At 40.5% G+C, this 20,573-nt stretch overlaps 2 protein-coding genes across 3 annotated transcripts in view; both read left to right on the top strand.

The window, feature by feature from the left end:
* Nucleotides 1-20,573, top strand: part of LOC128698466 (cytochrome P450 2L1-like) — a 145,017-nt gene that overhangs the window by 43,561 nt on the left and 80,883 nt on the right. For both annotated transcript variants that reach the window (XM_070080111.1, XM_070080112.1), the window contains exon 2: nt 13,159-13,269. In XM_070080111.1, coding sequence (XP_069936212.1) covers nt 13,179-13,269 — 91 coding nt within the window. In that variant the 5' untranslated portion in view covers nt 13,159-13,178. The remainder of the gene's footprint in view (nt 1-13,158; nt 13,270-20,573) is intronic.
* On the top strand, nt 2,838-4,301 carry LOC138851234 (uncharacterized). Its single transcript, XM_070080110.1, has 2 exons — nt 2,838-3,113; nt 3,379-4,301. The coding sequence occupies exons 1-2, from the start codon at nt 3,108-3,110 to the stop codon at nt 3,985-3,987; spliced, it is 615 nt and encodes a 204-aa protein (XP_069936211.1). The 5' UTR covers nt 2,838-3,107; the 3' UTR covers nt 3,988-4,301.

The raw sequence follows: 20,573 nt of genomic DNA, 5'->3' as shown, positions 1-20,573 counted from the left end.
GAAGGGTGCTTTACACTACAGTCTGCAACATTTATAAATTCCCATCTCCAGTCAAGTCTTTTCTCCCTTCAAAGATCACTTAAGTATTAAAAACTCTCCATTCACTCCTATCAAACACGCTCACGCATGCCTGCTGGAAAAGCCCCTCGCACACCAAATAAATACTACAGAATAACTGAACCTTATAAATTGTATATCTTAAATGTTCCTCATAATTATATCACATAAATGTTAAACCTAAGACCCAATCTAACTTTGTTATCATTTTTAGACCCATCCATCTTTCATAGACTCACCCAAAACCAAATAAATACTAAATAACTGAACACTACCTAACAGAATACTCCATTCTACTGAATGTACAGCAATGCATGCAACCATATGACCTGTCTTTGTAATTCTCATTTGTGCTTTATTGTTATCTGTTTACAATAATGTTTTATCACTGATTACATTATTGCTTAGTTAATCTTAAGTTAATTTTAAGCCAGCCCGTAATGCTATGCATACAAGTTTTGGCAACCTGTATAATGTTTTCGTAATAAATTAATAAATAAATAAGGAGCACATTTCCAGTTCATTATCTGTCAGCTGTCCATTCCCAATTTTCTGAGGTCCTACTTTTTCCTTCACCTTCGTCCTATACACCTGAAAGAACCCCTTTGGATTAGTCTTTGATTCATTAGCAACTCTAATTTCATAGTCACGTTTAGCCTTTCTAATCCCCTTTTTTACTTCTTTTTTAAGCTGGACATATTGGTCAGTAAGGTTAACCTCTCCTCTTCTGATGCTCCTATAAATTCCCCTTTTCTCCCCTAATAGATGCTTTAGCCTCCTGTTGCAGTTCTTGCAGCATCAGTCATTTGTGGAAGCGTGTCATATGAGCCACTTGTGAGGCCGAGGCACCAGCCTCACATCTCGGTGTCAACAGAGTTTGCTAGGGTAGACAACTCACATGAAGGTGGTCCAGACAAATTTCCACAGCCCTAGAGCGATAAAATGCATATACAGTACACTCATTATTTACCTTTGAATATTTGTAGTCTTAATGTAGGGTGAGTAAGCGAGATGAAAATGAATGAAAGAGAGAGAGAATGAGTAAGACAGAGCCACAGAGTACTATGTTAACAAACACGTCAGGTTATGGTTCATACACATTCATACAAACACCTTACATTGTGTACAAGTTGTCTCCACAGTAGTACAGTAGAATAAATAAAGACCAACACTTCCATTCTCATGTAACATCATTTTTAGAAGGAATGATGCTCTGACAAGTTAGTACAGAAGAATAAATAAAGAGCAACGCTCCCATTCTTATGCAACACACCATTTTTAGAGTGAATGATATTATTGTTACTTTTTTTATTGTTATTACAGTGGACCCCTACCATACGATGGCATCACCTTATGTTAAATCCACCACATGATACATTTTAACGCAAAAATTTTGCCTCACCTTACGCTAAAAAACTCACCTCGCGCGATTTGTTCGAGACACGTCCTACGTGTGGCCTGAGCGCGCCTCAGCTGTCCCATGGGTGCCACTGTTTACAAGCCAGCCAGTGCGGTCACATCCACGCATACAGTCGGAACATTTCATATTATCACAGTGTTTTTAGTGATTGTACCTGCAAAATAAGTCACCATAGGCCCCAAGAAAGCTTCTAGTGCCAACCGTGCAGTAAAAAAGGTGAAAATTACTATGGAAATGAAGAAAGAGATAATTGCTAAGTACGAAAGCGGAGTGCATGTCTTGGAGCTGGCCAGGTTGTATACCAAACCCCAATCAACCATCGCTACTATTGTGGCCAAGAAAACGGCAATCAAGGAAGCTGTTCTTGCAAAAGGTGCAACTTTGTTTTCGAATAAGAGATCGCAAGTACTCGAAGATGTTGAGAGACTGTTATTGGTGTGGATAAACGAAAAACAAATAGCAAGAGATACCATCTCTCAAGCAATCATATGTAAAAATGGTGGGAAATACGTACTATCATACCACGGTCAGCTGCTGCTGCACCACGGTCAGCTGTTGCTGCACCACAGTCAGCTGTGCTGCACCACAGTCAGCTGCTGCTGCACCATGGTCAGCTGTTGCTGCACCACCATCAGCTGTTGCTGCACCACAGTCAGCTGCTGCTGCACCACAGTCAGCTGTTGCTGCACCACAGTCGGCTGTTGCTGCTCCACAGTCAGCTGCTGCTGCACCACGCTCAGCTGTTGCTGCACCACCGTCAGCTGTTGCTGCACCACCATCAGCTGTTGCTGCACCACAGTCAGCTGCTGCTGCACCACAATCAGCTGTTGCTGAACCACGGTCAGCTGCTGCTGCACCACGGTCAGCTGTTGCTGCACCTCAGTCAGCTGGTCCTAGTGGCATTAAAAGAAGAAGGGAAGTAACCCCAGAAAAGGACGTGCTACCTAAAGTCCTAATGGAAGGGGATTCCCCTTCTAAACATTAACAACTTCCACACTCTCCCCTCCTCCCATCCCATCAATCATCACCAGATCTTCGATAAAGGTAAGTGTCAGTTTGTGTGTATTAAAATTAATATTTCATGTGATAATTTTTTTTTTTCATATTTTGTGGTGTCTTGCACGGATTAATCTGATTTCCATTATTTCTTATGGGGAAGATTAATTCAGCTTACGATAATTTCAGCATACGATGAGCTCTCAGGAACGGATTAATATTGTAAGGTGGGGGTCCACTGTATTATTATTATTATTATTATTATTATTGTAATCATAATAAAAAAGAAGTGCAAAACCCACAAGGGTCATGAATAGCCATAGATAGAATGAAGGCATATGAAAGGAATATTTTTTTACAGTTAACCCTTTATCGTGTTTGGCCGAAAAAATTCGGTATTGATTACGTGTTTTTGGCGCGTGTCATACTTCGCGCCCCGCGCGGCCAGCTTCCCGTTCTTTAGTTCCAACCAATCACAAGCCTTCCCTGAGTCTCTTCAGCTAAGTACAGTTCGCTTCTGCCGCCTTCCCATTGGTTGAGAGATCAAAATATAAACACTAGCGGCTTGGCTTCGAACACACGCGCATTTTTCCCTCCACCCTTGCTAATCTACTCTTGGATTATACATTCTACAATGTCGGTAAGTACTGATTGTTGTGTTTAGTGCTTACATGAATAGTTTAGGCATATTTTGATATATACCTAAAGTCCGTGTGAAGCATAATATGAGTGTAGCATGCAGTTGAAAAAAGTGCAAGCATTTTAGTCCGAATTATTTCGGTATTGCGCGAGTTTCCGGGAATGTCCAATTTTAGTCAAATAAATATTTATAAAACATTTTCAATTGCATATATGAACTCTGTAGTGGTCTGGATTTATACAGGAGGTTTCTATTGTCCTTCCAGTTCCATGAGAGGCTGTTTTATGGGGAGCAGTCGACCAGCAGGTCGAGGTATGTCTGCGTTTCTGAAGACAGTGACTCGGAACCAGAGGTAGACGAACCAGAATTGCTGGATAGTGGTGATGAATACTTGCCACCGGATGCACAGGATGCAGAGATGTCAAGTGATGATGAGGAGGAAGAAAGGGAAGAAAGGCCAGCCAAAAAGCAGAAAGTAATGAGGAAAAAGAAAACTTTTAGGATTGAGGCATACCCGGATGAGGAAGAGATCCATGAGAATATTGCTCTTCAAGTTTCATCTGAGTGGACCGTAGATGACATTGAAAATGATCCTTTGCCGGCATATGAACATGAAAAGCCTCTTGCAATTAGGTCTCCATATGAGTATTTTCGTATGTTCGTTACTCCAGCCATGATAGATAACATAGCATATCAAACAAATTTGTATACAAGGCAACAAGATGTAAATAGTACTTTTTCAACAGATTCTGAAGAGATCATGAGGTTCATAGGTATTTTGTTGTTCATGGGTATTAATTCACTACCATCCCTCGAAGACTATTGGAAAGCTGCTTTTAGGAGCCAACAGGTTGCAGATAGCATGGCGTCTTAGAAGTTTAGGTACCTTAGAAGTCATATTCATTTCAATGACAACACAAAAAAGGATAATGACAGATTCTACAAAGTAAGGCCTCTTTACACTGAACTAACTAATGCTTGCTTGAAAATTCCAGCTACACCCAAGCAATCTGTTGATGAAGTCATGGTTGGTTTCAAGGGTAAAACTGCTGGAAACCTAAGGCAGTACATCAAAACAAAACCAGATAAGTGGGGTTTCAAACTTTTTTGTCGTGCAAGTCAAGATGGACTCATACATGATATACTCATGTATCAAGGCACAACAACTTTTGACACACATCCCATACAGCTGCCACAGGAAGAATCTAAACTTCCAATAAGTACAAAGATTGTTCTGGTACTTGCACAAACTATGAACAAGACAAACACATCAGCAATCTATGCTGACAATTTCTTTTCAAGTATGCCTTTGGTCAAGCTACTAAGAGATAAGTATAACTGCAGATACACTGGAACAGTACGTGACAATAGTTGTGGTAAGCCACATCTGGTGCCTATCAAACAAATGGAAAAAAACAGTGTGGTCAGGGGCAATTTTTGCTTCAACAACAATGATGGTGTCCTTGTTGTACGATGGAAGGACACCAAAGTTGTGACTTTAGTGACAACTGATATTGGGGTCGAGCCCATGAGTCTTGTTGAGAGATATAACAAGGGTACAAAGAGGAAAGAGAAAATATCGTGCCCTGCAGTCATCAAGAACTATAATGCAAACATGGGAGGTCTTGACAAAAGCAACATGTTGGTGCATCTCTACAAAACACCAATGAAATCAAAACGTTGGTACATGCGGCTATTTGCCTATATTATTGATCTTGCTGTTGTGAATGCATGGCTGCTTTATTGCCGTGATTCTCGAGCAATAAAGCAAAAGTGTATGCAACTGAAGTATTTCAGGAATTCTATCTCTGAAATTGCAAGGTCTAAAGGACAAAACCTTAGAGGGAGCAGCCTAAGAACAACTCCAAGACCTTCACCAACTAATTCACCATGTACTTCCAATGGTGTTGGCATAGTGAAACCTGGGAGGGGAACACGTACAGAAATGCCTGATGACAGTGTTAGGAAAGACATTACTCTAATGCACTTCCCAATGGCAGGGCAAAGGCCGTTTACTTGCAAGTATTGCAGCACCTCGAAAAAAACGGTAACATCGTCATTCGTCTGTAGTGTATGCAAAGTAAATCTGTGCATAAAGACTGATAGAAATTGTTTCACAGACTTCCATCTTGCCAATTAGCAATATAGAATCATTGGTCTTCCAAATGAATCTCAGGAATATAGGGATTGAAACTTGCATCACTTTGCAATTTGGCATTGTTGATATTTGCTTCCTTTTTATATTTTTGTAACAATTAAAAAATGTTTTGATACAAGTTCCATTTATGTTTTTTATATTGTCTGTTTGTATATTAAATTTAAAAAATTGTTTTGGTGTGTTTTATTAACAATTGCAAGTTTGCAACATAAAATTTTTTAATCACTTTGTCGGGGGCGGCCTAATATTTTCGGTCTTCGGAGATTGGCAATTGCTCGAAAACTAACCATCAGAAATCAATTTATATGGGATCAGTGACCTTGTATTGAGTTACTCTATCCACCATAGGGAGTTCAGTTCGAATTTCAAATTTTCGGACCCCTTGCGCGATGAAGGGTTAAGTAGCTGGTGTTTGACTAAAGAAAACATAATTCTTCCGACACTCCAACAAACCAGTTTGTAAACACATCTCATATTTATGTCAATTTTTATACTGTGGGTGTATGTATCATATTTATATGTTATATAGCATGTTTATTATTTAATTTTGAAAAAATATCATAGATGGATTAATGGAACTGTCTTTATTAACGTAATATACAATATTTAATGCACTCGAGATCATGTGATGTCAAGAGTAGAGAGACTCTTAGTGATTTTAATGTCTACCTGCATGCCAGCACAGTGTGTAAGTATATTTATGTACAGGTACACATAAGTATATCAGAGTACATATATTAATATGCAATAACTTTAAAATACTTGAAATTTTGGAAAGTTTCCAGACATGATAGAGATGTGCTCATGGAGAATGTAAACAAACCGGTGGCGTGCACTGCATTAGAAAGGCTGGAAGTCATATAGCAAGTTTTTGTCGTAATTTGAAATCACTGTATTAGCGGAACGCCATAAGGCAAAATGCCATAAAGCAGGTCCCTACTGTATACCAAATATGAACGAAATTGGACGGTAAATAAAAAAGTTATGAATTTTGAGAAATAACATCCCTTAGCCACCCAGGATAATTTGGGGTAGGGAGGATTAGCCACCCAGGATAACCCAGGGTAGGGAGGGTTAGCCACCCAGGATAACCCAGGATAGGGAGGATTAGCCACCCAGGATAACCCAGGGTAGGGAGAGTTAACCATGCAGGATAACCCAGGTTAGAGAGGGTTAGCCACCCAAGGTAAGGAGGGTTAGCCACCCTGGATAACCCAAGAAAGTCGATGCATCATCGAGGACTGTTTGTCTTATTTCCATTGTGGTCATTCAGTCTTGTCCCTCAGGATGCCACCCACACCAGTTCACTAACTTCCATGTACCTACTTACTGCTAGGTGAACAGATATAGCGAGTGTAAGAAAATGCATCCATCACTTCTACCTGTGTCGGGAATAAAATGACGGACAGTCAGTGTGTGAGGTGAAACCTTTTCCAACCAAGCAACAGGACAGCAATATACTTTAATGTGAATGATAGTAGAAGCTTAATGGTGCTTGTCTAGTTTATTCCTTTGTGTAGCTTCGTAAATGTAAATAAGTCACTTTGACTTTTGTTGGGCTATCCTAGGTAATTTACACTGTATGATAATTATACTTATGTGTACCTGTGCCTAAATAGAGTTACTTACAAGGGTAAGATGTGAGAAAGACCTGCCAAGCAAGGGCAGTAGGCCTACCAAGCATGGGCCAGTAGGCCTGTGGCAGAGGTTGTACAGAGGTGGGTGACATTTAGGTGTGACTGTAGAAATTCCCTTTGTATACAGAGTATTTCTCTCTTATGTACTGAACAGTTGTTGATGTGAAGATAATAATGATATTCAGTACTGTCAAGTTGATAAGTAAGACACATGTGCAACAGTTAGATTTATTTATTTCAAAACATTTTGCCTACACAGTGGGCTTCTTCAGTCAAGTTGTTAGTAAATGGACTTTGTATTGCAGCAACGTTTTGCTCTCCAGGATCGTTGTTGTGTTGTTATGGATTAACAAAACTCCTGGAGAGCGAAACGTTGCCATAACATTTTTCGGTAATTCTACCATTATTATCTTCTCAGTGGAATACAGAGGAGACAGTAAAGATGTAAAGACGATGTAATCAGTCCATAACCCCTGAAGACATAGTTCTGAGGTGTCGAAAAACTCTCTGAAAGATAACTCACATATAGACAGGAAAACAACAGTGGAAGAGACCCGAAATATACAATCTCATTTCGATTGTTTTTCTGTGGGATACCCCAAGATATCTTTATATATATAATATATTTCTAAGTCTAATTGTACCTAATAGTGCTAGTATAATGTTTGCTAGGATACTATAATGTTCCATTGTTAGTTTAATATGTTTATTATGCACACCATACCCATGGCATGGGTGGTAGTCAAACAATTGCGAAGGTACATAATGGGTCCAGGGACTGTACCTTAACATTACAGAGATACATAATGGGTCCAGGGACTGTACCTTAACATTACAGAGGTATATAATGGGCCCAGAGACTGTACCTTAACATTACAGAGGTACATAATGGGTCCAGGGACTGTACCTTAACATTACAGAGGTACATAATGGGTTCAGGGACTATACCTCAACATTACAGAGGTATATAATGGGTCCAGGGACTGTACCTCAATATTACAGAGGTACATAATGGGCCCAGGGACTGTACCTCAACATTACAGAGGTATGGGTCTCAGGGACTGGACAACAAAGTTTTGACAATTACAAATGTTGCAGTAGTAATGTAAGTTTATTTACAGGTACACGTAAATAAAGTTACACAAATTATCATACATGGTAACATGGGAGTCATCACAATATAATGCGTGATTGCAAATATGAAGAAAACACCAGGGTGAAAATAGGAAATAAATCCAGAGCACTTTCCTGTGCTTACACAATCAAAAAAAAAAAAATTAATTTCTTTGCAAGATTACATTGTGATTATGAAATTACAGTAATAAGTTGCAGTGCAAAGAGAACCACTATCATGCCGGGGTATTATGGGCAGACTTAATTTAATGGCTTACAGAATACTTAATACTAAAGGAATTGACCATAGTTTGTTTAAGTTGTTCATCTTCATTGTTTATAGCAGACAGTAATTTTACTCTAATTACAATGGTTTCAATAATGAATATTGAAATTAAATTATGGGAATATAACATTGTGAGTTGTTGAAAGTAGTTTACAGTATGAGAATGTTACAACTGGGTGTAAGGATGCATTGTTTTGAGTAGGTTTCTATACTACAATGTAGTATTAATAATGTATGAACTTTGGGTGTCTAGATTTCAAGTTTTATGATTTAGGTAATTTTTTGGTAAAGTTGTTTGATAAAGGTAAATATTGAGTATTGAGTATTTAGTTTAGGGTGAGTAGGTGGTTTTTGAGAAGAGTCTTAAATTGGTGTTCAGACCGGGTTACTTTAGTATTTACTGGTAATTAATTCCAAATTTTGGGGACCTTTATGTGCATAGAGTTTTTTCACAGAGAGATATGGTCATGGGGCACTTTACTGTTCTTACACACACATCTTTAGAAGACATGAGAACACTTTACTGTTCTTACACACACATCTATAGAAGACATGAGAGCACTTTACCATGCTTACACACACATCTTCAGAAGACATGAGAGCACTTTACTGTTCTTACACACACATCTTCAGAAGACATGAGAACACTTTACTGTTCTTACACACACATCTTCAGAAGACATGAGAACACTTTACTGTTCTTACACACACATCTTCAGAAGACATGAGAACACTTTACTGTTCTTACACACACATCTTCAGAAGACATGAGAACACTTTACTGTTCTTACACACACATCTATAGAAGACATGAGAGCACTTTACCATGCTTACACACACATCTTCAGAAGACATGAGAGCACTTTACTGTTCTTACACACACATCTTCAGAAGACATGAGAACACTTTACTGTTCTTACACACACATCTTCAGAAGACATGAGAACACTTTACTGTTCTTACACACACATCTTCAGAAGACATGAGAACACTTTACTGTTCTTACACACACATCTTCAGAAGACATGAGAACACTTTACTGTTCTTACACACACATCTTCAGAAGACATGAGAACACTTTACTGTTCTTACACACACATCTTCAGAAGACATAAGAACACTTTACTGTTCTTACACACACATCTTCAGAAGACATGAGAACACTTTACTGTTCTTACACACACATCTTCAGAAGACATGAGAACACTTTACTGTTCTTACACACACATCTTCAGAAGACATGAGAACACTTTACTGTTCTTACACACACATCTTCAGAAGACATGAGAACACTTTACTGTTCTTACACACACATCTTCAGAAGACATGAGAACACTTTACTGTTCTTACACACACATCTTCAGAAGACATAAGAACACTTTACTGTTCTTACACACACATCTTCAGAAGACATGAGAACACTTTACTGTTCTTACACACACATCTTCAGAAGACATAAGAACACTTTACTGTTCTTACACACACATCTTCAGAAGACATGAGAACACTTTACTGTTCTTACACACACATCTTCAGAAGACATGAGAACACTTTACTGTTCTTACACACATCTTCAGAAGACATGAGAGCACTTTACCATTCTTACACACACATCTTCAGAAGACATAAGAACACTTTACTGTTCTTACACACACATCTTCAGAAGACATGAGAGCACTTTACCATTCTTACACACACATCTTCAGAAGACATAAGAACACTTTACTGTTCTTACACACACATCTTTAGAAGACATAAGAACACTTTACTGTGCTTACACACGCATCTTCAGAAGACATAAGAACACTTTACTGTTCTTACACACACATCTTCAGAAGACATAAGAACACTTTACTGTTCTTACACACACATCTTCAGAAGACATAAGAACACTTTACTGTTCTTACACACACATCTTCAGAAGACATAAGAACACTTTACTGTTCTTACACACACATCTTCAGAAGACATGAGAGCAAGTACATGAAAGTGCTCAAGATTTCCTATTTTTAATATATTTTTTCACATAGTAACATATGTGTAAATTACTCACCAGGAAAATGCAGAAAAGTCAAACACACTGACTTGTTTCCATTGGGGTTCTTGAATTATACATGTTTATATCTCATTATAATATACGGTATTTTGTGGCTTATACGACACAGCTTAAAAGACTTGTTTTAGTTTCAGTGGCTCAGCATCGGACGTAACTGGGAGAGTTACAGCTCACCCCACACCCCACACCCCACACCCCACACCCCACACCCCACACCCCACACCCCACACTTATAGCTCCCATCATTGGCCTTCAGTTTATAGGACGCAGGCTGGTTTTTGAAGAGAGTTTATGGGAAAAAACGTGCGTCTAATAAGCTGCAAAATACGGTACCCTTCCATGAAATATTATAATGTTGCATTATGTAATTAGGTAAAAAAACCATCAATATATTGATAGTAAACAATACCAACAAAATAATAAAGATAACCAAGTGTTGCAAATGAGTCTGATTCATCAATAAAGATACCCAATAGTTGTATATATTTAATTCATAAGATAAAAAAGATTTTGTTCCAATTTATAACTTTTTTTTAGATTTTTAGATTTTGCCACCGAAGTGGCTAGTTTATTGTGCACCTCATATCCATCCTGTGGACGGTAGCGCGAGAGCATATGGATACACAAAAGGCCTAGGAACTAGGCCCCAAAGGGTTAACAGGAATACATATGGATTTATATCTACATATCTAGCACATATCTAGTTCACTTATCTGTTACAAGCAAATTTAAGAAATTTGCTTAGTATATCTGGTATCTTATTTTCATTAATAAGATATCTTGACAATTTATAACTGAGAGTGTTAAACACACATGATAATCCAGGATAGAGAATGTTAGCCTCACACGAAATCCAGGATAGAGAATGTTAGCCACACACGATAATCCAGGGTAGAGTGTTGGCCACACATGATAATCCAGGGTAGAGAATGTTAACCATACATGATAATCCAGGGTAGAGAGTGTTAGCCTCACATGATAATCCAGGGTAGAGAGTGTTAGCCACACATGATAATCCAGGGTAGAGTGTTGGCCACACACGATAATCCAGGGTAGAGAGTGCTAACCATACATGATAATCCAGGGTAGAGAATGTTAGCCATACATGATAATCCAGGGTAGAGAGTGTTAGCCTCACATGATAATCCAGGGTATAGAGTGTTAGCCTCACATGATAATCCAGGGTAGAGAGTGTTAGCCACACATGATAATCCAGGGTAGAGAGTGTTAGCCTCATATGATAATCCAGGGTAGAGAGTGTTAGCCACACATGATAATCCAGGGTAGAGAGTGTTAGCCTCACATGATAATCCAGGGTAGAGAGTGTTAGCCACACATGATAATCCAGGGTAGAGAGTGTTAGCCTCACATGATAATCCAGGGTAGAGAGTGTTAGCCACACATGATAATCCAGGGTAGAGAGTGTTAGCCACACATGATAATCCAGGGTAGAGAGTGTTAGCCACACATGATAATCCAGGGTAGAGAGTGTTAGCCACACATGATAATCCAGGGTAGAGAGTGTTAGCCACACATGATAATCCAGGGTAGAGAGTGTTAGCCACACATGATAATCCAGGGTAGAGAGTGTTAGCCACACATGATAATCCAGGGTAGAGAGTGTTAGCCACACATGATAATCCAGGGTAGAGAGTGTTAGCCACACACGATAATCCAGGGTAGAGAGTGTTAGCCTCACATGATAATCCAGAGTAGAGAATGTTAGCCACACACGATAATCCAGGGTAGAGAGTGTTAGCCTCACATGATAATCCAGGGTAGAGAGTGTTAGCCTCACATGATAATCCAGGGTAGAGAGTGTTAGCCACACATGATAATCCAGGGTAGAGAGTATTAGCCTTACATGATAATCCAGGGTAGAGAGTGTTAGCCACACATGATAATCCAGGGTAGAGAGTGTTAGCCACACATGATAATCCAGGGTAGAGAGTGTTAGCCACACATGATAATCCATGGTAGAGAGTGTTAGCTGCATATGATAATCTGGGGTAGAGTGTGTTAGCCACACACGATAATCTGGGGTAGAGAATATTAGCCACACATAATAATCCAGGGTAGAGAGTGTTAGCCTCACATGATAATCCAGGGTATAGAGTGTTAGCTACACATGATAATCTGGGGTAGAGAGAGTTAACCACTCATGATAATCTGGGGTAGAGAGGGTTAACCACAAAGAATAACCCAGGGTAGGGAGGGTTTGCCACCCAGGATAACCCTGGGCAGGTAGGGTTAGCCATTCAGAATAACCCAGGGTATTGATGGTTTTCCACCCAGGATAACCCTAGGTAGGGAGGGTTAGCCACCCAGGAAACCTACTTACTGCTAGGTGAACAGGTGCAGCAGGTGTAAGGTGAGTAACACCCAGGTACCTACTTACTGTTGGAGAACAGGGGTATAAAGTGTTACGAAACATGTTACCCAAAATGCTCTGCATAACAAGGGGCGTTCTATGTAGTATGTCATTGATGTCAGCTAGGCCTGCATACTTTGCACAAGTACCTGCAGAAATTAAGATTTTTATGTTTCCACTCATCAAGGAATTGAACACCGGTCCTCCAGTATGTGAGATGAGACTGCTACCAAATGAGCCATGAGGATTCACCCTCACACCCCATTTGAACTACATGTTCTTCTCCATTACTAACAAAATAAGTCACTGTCTGACTTTTTTTGGTTATCCTAGGATCTTTATACATATGCCGCTATGTATGATAATCTATGTAATTGTATTTGTGTATACCTAAATAAACTTACTGACTTACTATAACTTCCAGAGTCACAGAGGCGAGTTAAGATGATTGTGGAGGTGTTGCTGTTGCTGGTCCTGGTTCTCCTAGTTGTGTATTACTTCCACTACCACCAGCCTGCCAAGAATCTTCCTCCAGGTATGTATACATGATTCATAGCATATATACACCCAGGGTGGGATGATTAAAACCTCTAGGCCTTTTGTGTTGCAATCAACACATCATTACCAGCTTGCACTGCTACAGAAATGAGAAGAAAGACCAAGTAGTATTGTTCAGAGAAATGTTTCTGCAACATTGTAGGCTGCTGAAGATGTACAGATAGATAGATATATCGAGAAAGATTGCAGTCAGCAGGACTCGATGCTGCTACTGAGAAGGTCAAGATTCCCAGGCAGTGCTCTTATTCACTCAGCCACAAATGCCACATAAGCTGGGCAGCCTGGTTCACAAGCCATGTTTCTTTCCCAGCCTGGGCACGTCAGTCAGTCTCAAGCATGGAGTCAAGCTATGTCAATCTCCTCCTGTATGTTCTTACCTCTCAAGCGATTTTTGTATCAATGCACCACGCAGAAACAAGCTAGGCTCATGTTGTTTACAGTATTGTATGGGCCAGTGGTTTAGGGCATCGTGAATTTTCGCTCTTCCCACAAGGCGGGCTAAAACAACATAGGTTTGATTCTCCAGCTAGCTGCAGTTTGTTATTGATTAAATACCAATTGTTCATGGTTACAATAATATGTGTACTGCTTGTGGAGGCTAGTATACCAAATGGGAAGTAGAATGAAATTAGCTCTGAGGAAACCACACTATCTTATGTCCTTGCAACACGAAGCAAGCCTAGTTTGCTAGGGTCATGTTGTTTGTAGGATTACCTGGAGAGGGTTTTGGGGGTCAACACCCCCGTGGCTCGGTTTGATTGTATGTTGGGAAGAATTATAACTTTGTTAGGAGTGGTGTTGGACCTTTGTCATTAAAGATTGAAAGAAAAGAGCTCTTCAGATCATTAATTCTCCACGCACCAACACCACTCCTAACAAAGTTATAATTCTTCCTAACAGCCAGGTTACATTGAACGTTTCTAAAGTACTTTCGCCGCTGCTTCCAGCACTTCAATAAAGGATCTAACCAGGACAAAATCCAAGCACCACAAACCAGTCAATGCAGGGGTTTACGCTGTACCCTGTGGAGGCTGTGACAAGATTTATGTAGTGCAAGAATGGTATAAAATACCGACAAGATGAAAGTTAAGACACATGTGAAACATCTGGTTATCTTTATTGTAAACGTTTCGCCAGCCAGTGGCCTTATCAATACAGATTCTAGGACATAATTAGAAGTCAGTAGAACTATATACAAAAGATGAGGTAATCAGTCCCTCAGCCTTGTAGTTGGTGTTGAGAGATCTGTGGTGGTAGAATTTTTGGAGCAAAGGCAAGGAGACTGGCGTTTATGTAGGTGTCAGTGAATAGGGACATGTAGCTGACGAGGGCATAGTCACTGGTAGGCGGGATTACCCAGTGGAAGTAGGCCCTACCCAAAGGGATGGGTTAGTTGTAGTAGCCATGAAGAAGGTCATCGCTCAATGATCTCGCTTCTCTATTTACCCGGTGTTTGGAGTGACTTTTTCTCAGAGTGGTGGTTACTGGACCTTCGTGTTCACCATCAGGATTGATGCATCAGTGGCTGCCTACCCAAGGACAGTAAGCCTCCCTCAGCACTCCTGTTGCTGTCTGAAGTCTCCACTCAGCCTGTATGTGTAGTCTGCATGCCGTACAGCTAGTGTTGCCTCTCTTCACCGCTCACAGCAGCCAGTGTTGCCTCTCCTTGTCGTTCATAGCCAGTGTTGCCTCTCCTCACCATTCAGGGCATACAGTGATCCATCAAGCTATAACTTACCTCCTCAGTGTCCTGCACCTCCAGTGATGGACTCCACAAGAAAACTTAAAAGTAATAGCCTGGCAAGTATGTGTGTCTACTTCACATGTACTTACCTAGCTGAGTACTCTCACAGATTTGGCCGCCACTACTGATTATTTATCTTTATGATGCCTTCAATGTCTTCCACCTCCCTCCCCCTACCACTCCCTCGCTACTGCCCACTCTTGCCTCTAAGGCCTATCCTGCCTCTGCCTCTTCCAAACCCAATTCTTTATCTCTAAGCCTCAAATACTCTAATTCTGATCATGCCACTGTCTGTCCTGGAAATTTATTGTACCAGATCACTGGTACACCTCAACTGAAAATCTTTAAAACTAACTCAGGCTTCAAACTCTTTCTTGACAGATATTCCTATGAAACGTACACCTCAACCGCGCCCAGACAAAACTTCTAAATGCCAGCTTCACTACTATTTGGACTCCTGAGCACCGTGCCAGATGCACAGTCATTGCAAAACACGTAGACTATTCTCTCCTCACTGCCTGACAGACACTCTTCAATCAAGGAATCCTTGCCAAGACCATCCGCATTCCTCCAAAATGCTCTCTTCACTCTGAACTTCCACCCCATCACACAATGTCTTAAATGCTACAAATTCAGCCATGACAAAAACACATGCACAACCACACATATCAGCTCCAGATGTTCAGCAACTGGCCCTTTCTGGAATACTTGCAACCTCCCCCTTAAATGTTCTAACTGCAGTAGGTTACACACTGCAGTTGCAAATTCCTGCCCCTCTAGAAAAGACATTCTCTCCTCCCTCAGAGCAAGCCAACCTCCCTCCCTTCTCAACTCCTTCCTTGCACCTTCGTCCCCAACCATACCTCCCTCCCCTACCCCCAATGCCTGGGTTACTCCACGCACTTGGTCTACCTCTTCTACTCTACACACATTGAACACCAACACACAGACTACTAGCACCTCTCCTTCTACGCCTACACCCACACTAGACTAGAAAACTAACTGTCAACTCGCCACTGCTGCCCACTCTGCGATGGTAATCTCTCAAGCTTACCAATCAGACTACTCACATGCTCTTAACCTAATCTTGTCTGAAATCTTCCCTCTCTAATTATCTCTCATTCCTGCTTCTCTTTTAAGCCCTCTATAACCTCTCTTTCCTCCCTCTCTCCCACCCCCCACTTACTACACCCACCAGCTCTCCTCCTCCCCTACCCCTCCCATCAACACCCCTACTGCTGCTATTATGACCACCCCTCCCCCCACCTCATTACCCACTTCCTCATCCCTAACCAAAGCTTCCACTTTGCCCACTCCTCCTCCACCACAACCAAGACTTCATCCAGGTTCGACTCCACCTCCTCCAGAAAAAATCCACTCAACCTAAACCTACCCCAACTTCTGACAGACAGATCAAGGAACATAAAACTAGATCCCTCTCTTCCTCCCTTTCCAGGAAACGGGTCTGTAACACCTACAAACACACTTCTACTGATGGCACCGCTATCATGAGCTTCAATCTAAACTCCTTCCCCGACATTAACTTTTCTATGATGAAACTATTAAATCATGTTTAAGGTGATTCAGTTCAAAGTACATTATTACTTTACAATTAGACACCTACTGGCTGAGCTCCTTGAAGCAGAGAGGCCAGATATTGTTTTGCTAAACAGTACCTGCCTCAAAGCCCCTCATTGTATCCGCCATTATGGTTATACTGCACTACAGTCCCCCTATGATCCCCACGATGGGGTTGCCATCCTTGTCAAATCCAACATAAAACACGAATTTCTCCCAATCCCTTTTATTCACCAACACTGTCTTGCAGTCAGAATACACACCCACCTTGGCCCCTTTATCTTTTTCACCACCTATGCTCGCCCAAACACTATTCTCAACATACACAACCTTTCCTTAGTCTTCAACTGCACCAACACACCAACATACCTACTAGCTGACATGAATGCCAAAAACACCACCTTTCATCACACCAGTAACAACCAACTTGGTCACCAGTTACTCAACTTCACAAACCATAAACAACTAATTCATCTCTGTCCAAGCTTCAACACCTTCTACAACAATATGGGCCAAGGCAAACCCGACATCATTCTGGCAAACCGAGCCAGCTCTCTCTTTCAGTACTACATCTCACCTGGCCCTATTATAGGTTCTGATCACATCCCAGTCATATTACACATCTCCTCCAACCCTATCCTCATCCCAGCCACACCTTCCTTCTCCTACAAGAATGCTGACTGGGATGCTTTCAAACAACACATATACAATACTAACTTCACTTATGACTTTAAGAACAGACCTATCTCTGACATTGACACTCAACTTGATCTCATCCAGGACACCATTACACAAGCAGCCAACACCGCAATACCAAAGAAAACTCACACCACTCGTTATTCCTTCAAACCCTCAATCAGACCAAGAAGACTAATTAATTGCTACCACAACCACTTCCTCTACAACACACACACATTTAATGAAGTCCGATTAGATCTCACTTACCTCAGAAACAACATTCTACACAGTCTAGACCAAGACCACAACAATCACTGGTCACAGCTCATACTACAAGTGGACAAACAGCATATTAAAGACACCACAGCCTTCTGGAACTTTATAAAAAATCAGAGGCACAACTCCCACCAACAAATTCAAACACATCGCCCACAACAACACACACATCTCAGACTTATAGGCTGCTACTAACATCTTCAAAAACATCTGGGAGAACATCTTCCACTCTCACCCACCCCACCCTAATGCTATTCAACACAATCAGAACATAGAACACTGAAACACTACACACACACATGAAACAACACCAGACAGCCACATCCATCTGGACTCTCATACCTCCTCCCAAGAATTCGACACTCCTGTCACCATCACAGACATTAAAACTCTCCTCAGACACCTTCCTCCCAAGGCTCCTGGTGCCTCTGGCCTAAACCTTATTATCTTAAAACACCTTCCTGACTCTATCATTACTGCCTACACAAACCTCAATGCCTCCCTTGCCTATGGATACTTTCCTGTCCTCTTCAAAGCTGCTACTGCTATCCTCCTTCCTAAACCCAAAGAAGACCATTCTGACCCTAGAAACTATCGCCCTATCAGCCTCCTCGAAACTTTAGGAAAACTTTTTGAAAAACTCATCAACCATCGCCTTTGCAGATACCTGCATGATACCTGATGGCCAGTTTGGCTTCAGAACACACAGATCCACACAGGATGCCATTAACATCATTCTCAACTACATCCACATAAACACAAAACAAAGAAACAGGACAGCCCTGGTTGCAAAAGACATTGAAAAAGCTTTTGACACTATCTGGCATTAAGGGCTCAAACACAAACTCTGCACTAACTTTAACCTGCCTCTCACTACTCGTAAACTCCTCTGCAACTTTCTAGAAGGCCGCACCATGAGAATCAAATTCCAAGGCTGTTACTCTGACTACTTCACACTAAATGCTCGAGTATCCCAGGGATCTGTCCTCTCCCCTACCCTCTACATTTTATACACTACCAACATTCCAACACCTGTATACGACAATTCCATCAACTCTAGCCTATGCAGACAACATTACACAACTTATCACTCACGCCAATACAGATACACTCACACACTCCTTTTAGCTGTTCCCAACTCCTCCTTGGGCACTCGCCTCGACCCACAAGCTATTCGAATTGGTGTTGCTCTTAACCTTGCCACCTCCATATTCGCCGAATACAGGTCAATTAGCGGCAGAGTGTCAGCTGATCAATACGGACTACGTGGTCTTGTGTGTCATACATCAGAAGAGAAGTATACTAGACATGAGGAGGTCAACAACATCATCAAGAGAAGTCTCGCCACAGCCCGTTGCCCAGCTGAACGGGAACTCCAAGTAATGAAGTATGGCGGAAGTCAAAAGTGACCAGGTGGAGTTATTATGCTACCCTGGAAGGATGGTAAACAGATTGCATGGGACTATACCTGTGCCTCTATGTTGGCAGACACCTACTTGGCATACTCTGAAGCAGAACGGAGTGGAGCTGCCAGTTTCAGGGAGACCCAGAAGGTCCACAAATATGGAAGGCTGCCACCTTGCTGTAACTTCATCCCAATAGGGTTGGAGACACTTGGAGCATGGGGCAAGTGTGCTCTAAAATTTCTCAGAGAGTTGGGTTAAAAACTCATCACAGAGGTTCACAGAGTGGCCAGCTTCCTCTTTCAGAGAGTCAGTGTTGCAATCCAGAAAGAAAATGCCTGCATCATTCTGAATACACGGCCCACTTGTGGGGAGCTGGATGAAGTATTTGATATGTAGGCTCTAAGATTTTGCTTATATTGTTCTAATTCCCATTGTATCTTTGTTGATGTGTTCTGTTTATGAATAAAGTTCACATAGAATATAGGGGGTGGTAGGAATGGGAAATTTTCAAACAGCTCTGAGGAGAATCTTCAGTTGTTCCTGAAGTACATTTACTCTCTTTTCTGAGGATCAAGGGACCTTCTTATATAAATGTGTGTGTATGTATGTATGTATGTATGTATGTATGTATGTATGTATGTGTGTATGTGTATATATATATATATATATATATATATATATATATATATATATATATATATATATATATATATATATATATATATATATATATACATATATATATATATATACAGGAAGGCCCCGCTTTACGGCGTTTCACTTTACGGCGTTCTGCTAATATGGACATTTCAAATTATGACCAAAACTCGCTATACGGCTCCCCCCACCTGACTTTCTAATACGGTCACCGTGCCCCACCCTGTTTGTTTACATTCTCCATGAGCTCAGTAAGCACTAAGTCTCTCCGTTTTGTCTGGAAACTCCAAAATTTCAAATGTTTTTAAAAGTTATTTCATATTTTATATATACTCTGATAATTATACTTATGTATACCTGTACCTAAATAAACTTACATACTGTGCTGGCATGCAGGTACACATTAAAATTGGTAAGTGTCTTATGTCTTCAGACGTCATATTAGTAATGATAATAATAATCATCGAGTCATTTAAATGTCGTATATTACGTTAATATACACATTTTCATTAATCCATCCATGATATTTTTTCAAAATTATATAATAAACACGATGCATAACATATAAATAAGATAAATACACCCCACAGTAGAATAAATAAACATAAATGTGAGATGTGGTAGCAGACGACTTGCACAAGTGACGCCATATTAGAAATGATAATAATAATAACAATACTCACCGAGTCTCATTAAATGTCGTATATTACGTTAATATACACATTTTCATTAATCCATCCATGATATTTTTTTTCAAAATTATATAATAAACACGATACATAACATAATAAGATGATAAATACACCCCACAATAGAATAAATAAACATAAATATAAGATGTGGGAGCCACATAACTTGTACAAGTGATGGCAAGAATAACATTTTCTCTAATCTAGCATAAGAGAAAATGTGTTACTGGGGGTAACTGTAGAAGATTATTCC

The sequence above is a fragment of the Cherax quadricarinatus genome, unplaced genomic scaffold (genome assembly GCF_038502225.1).
Source record: "Cherax quadricarinatus isolate ZL_2023a unplaced genomic scaffold, ASM3850222v1 Contig150, whole genome shotgun sequence".
In the NCBI taxonomy this organism is placed as follows: Eukaryota; Metazoa; Arthropoda; class Malacostraca; order Decapoda; family Parastacidae; genus Cherax; species Cherax quadricarinatus.
The sequence above is the reverse complement of the archived record's forward strand: the minus strand, read 5'-3'. Positions and strand labels throughout refer to the sequence as shown.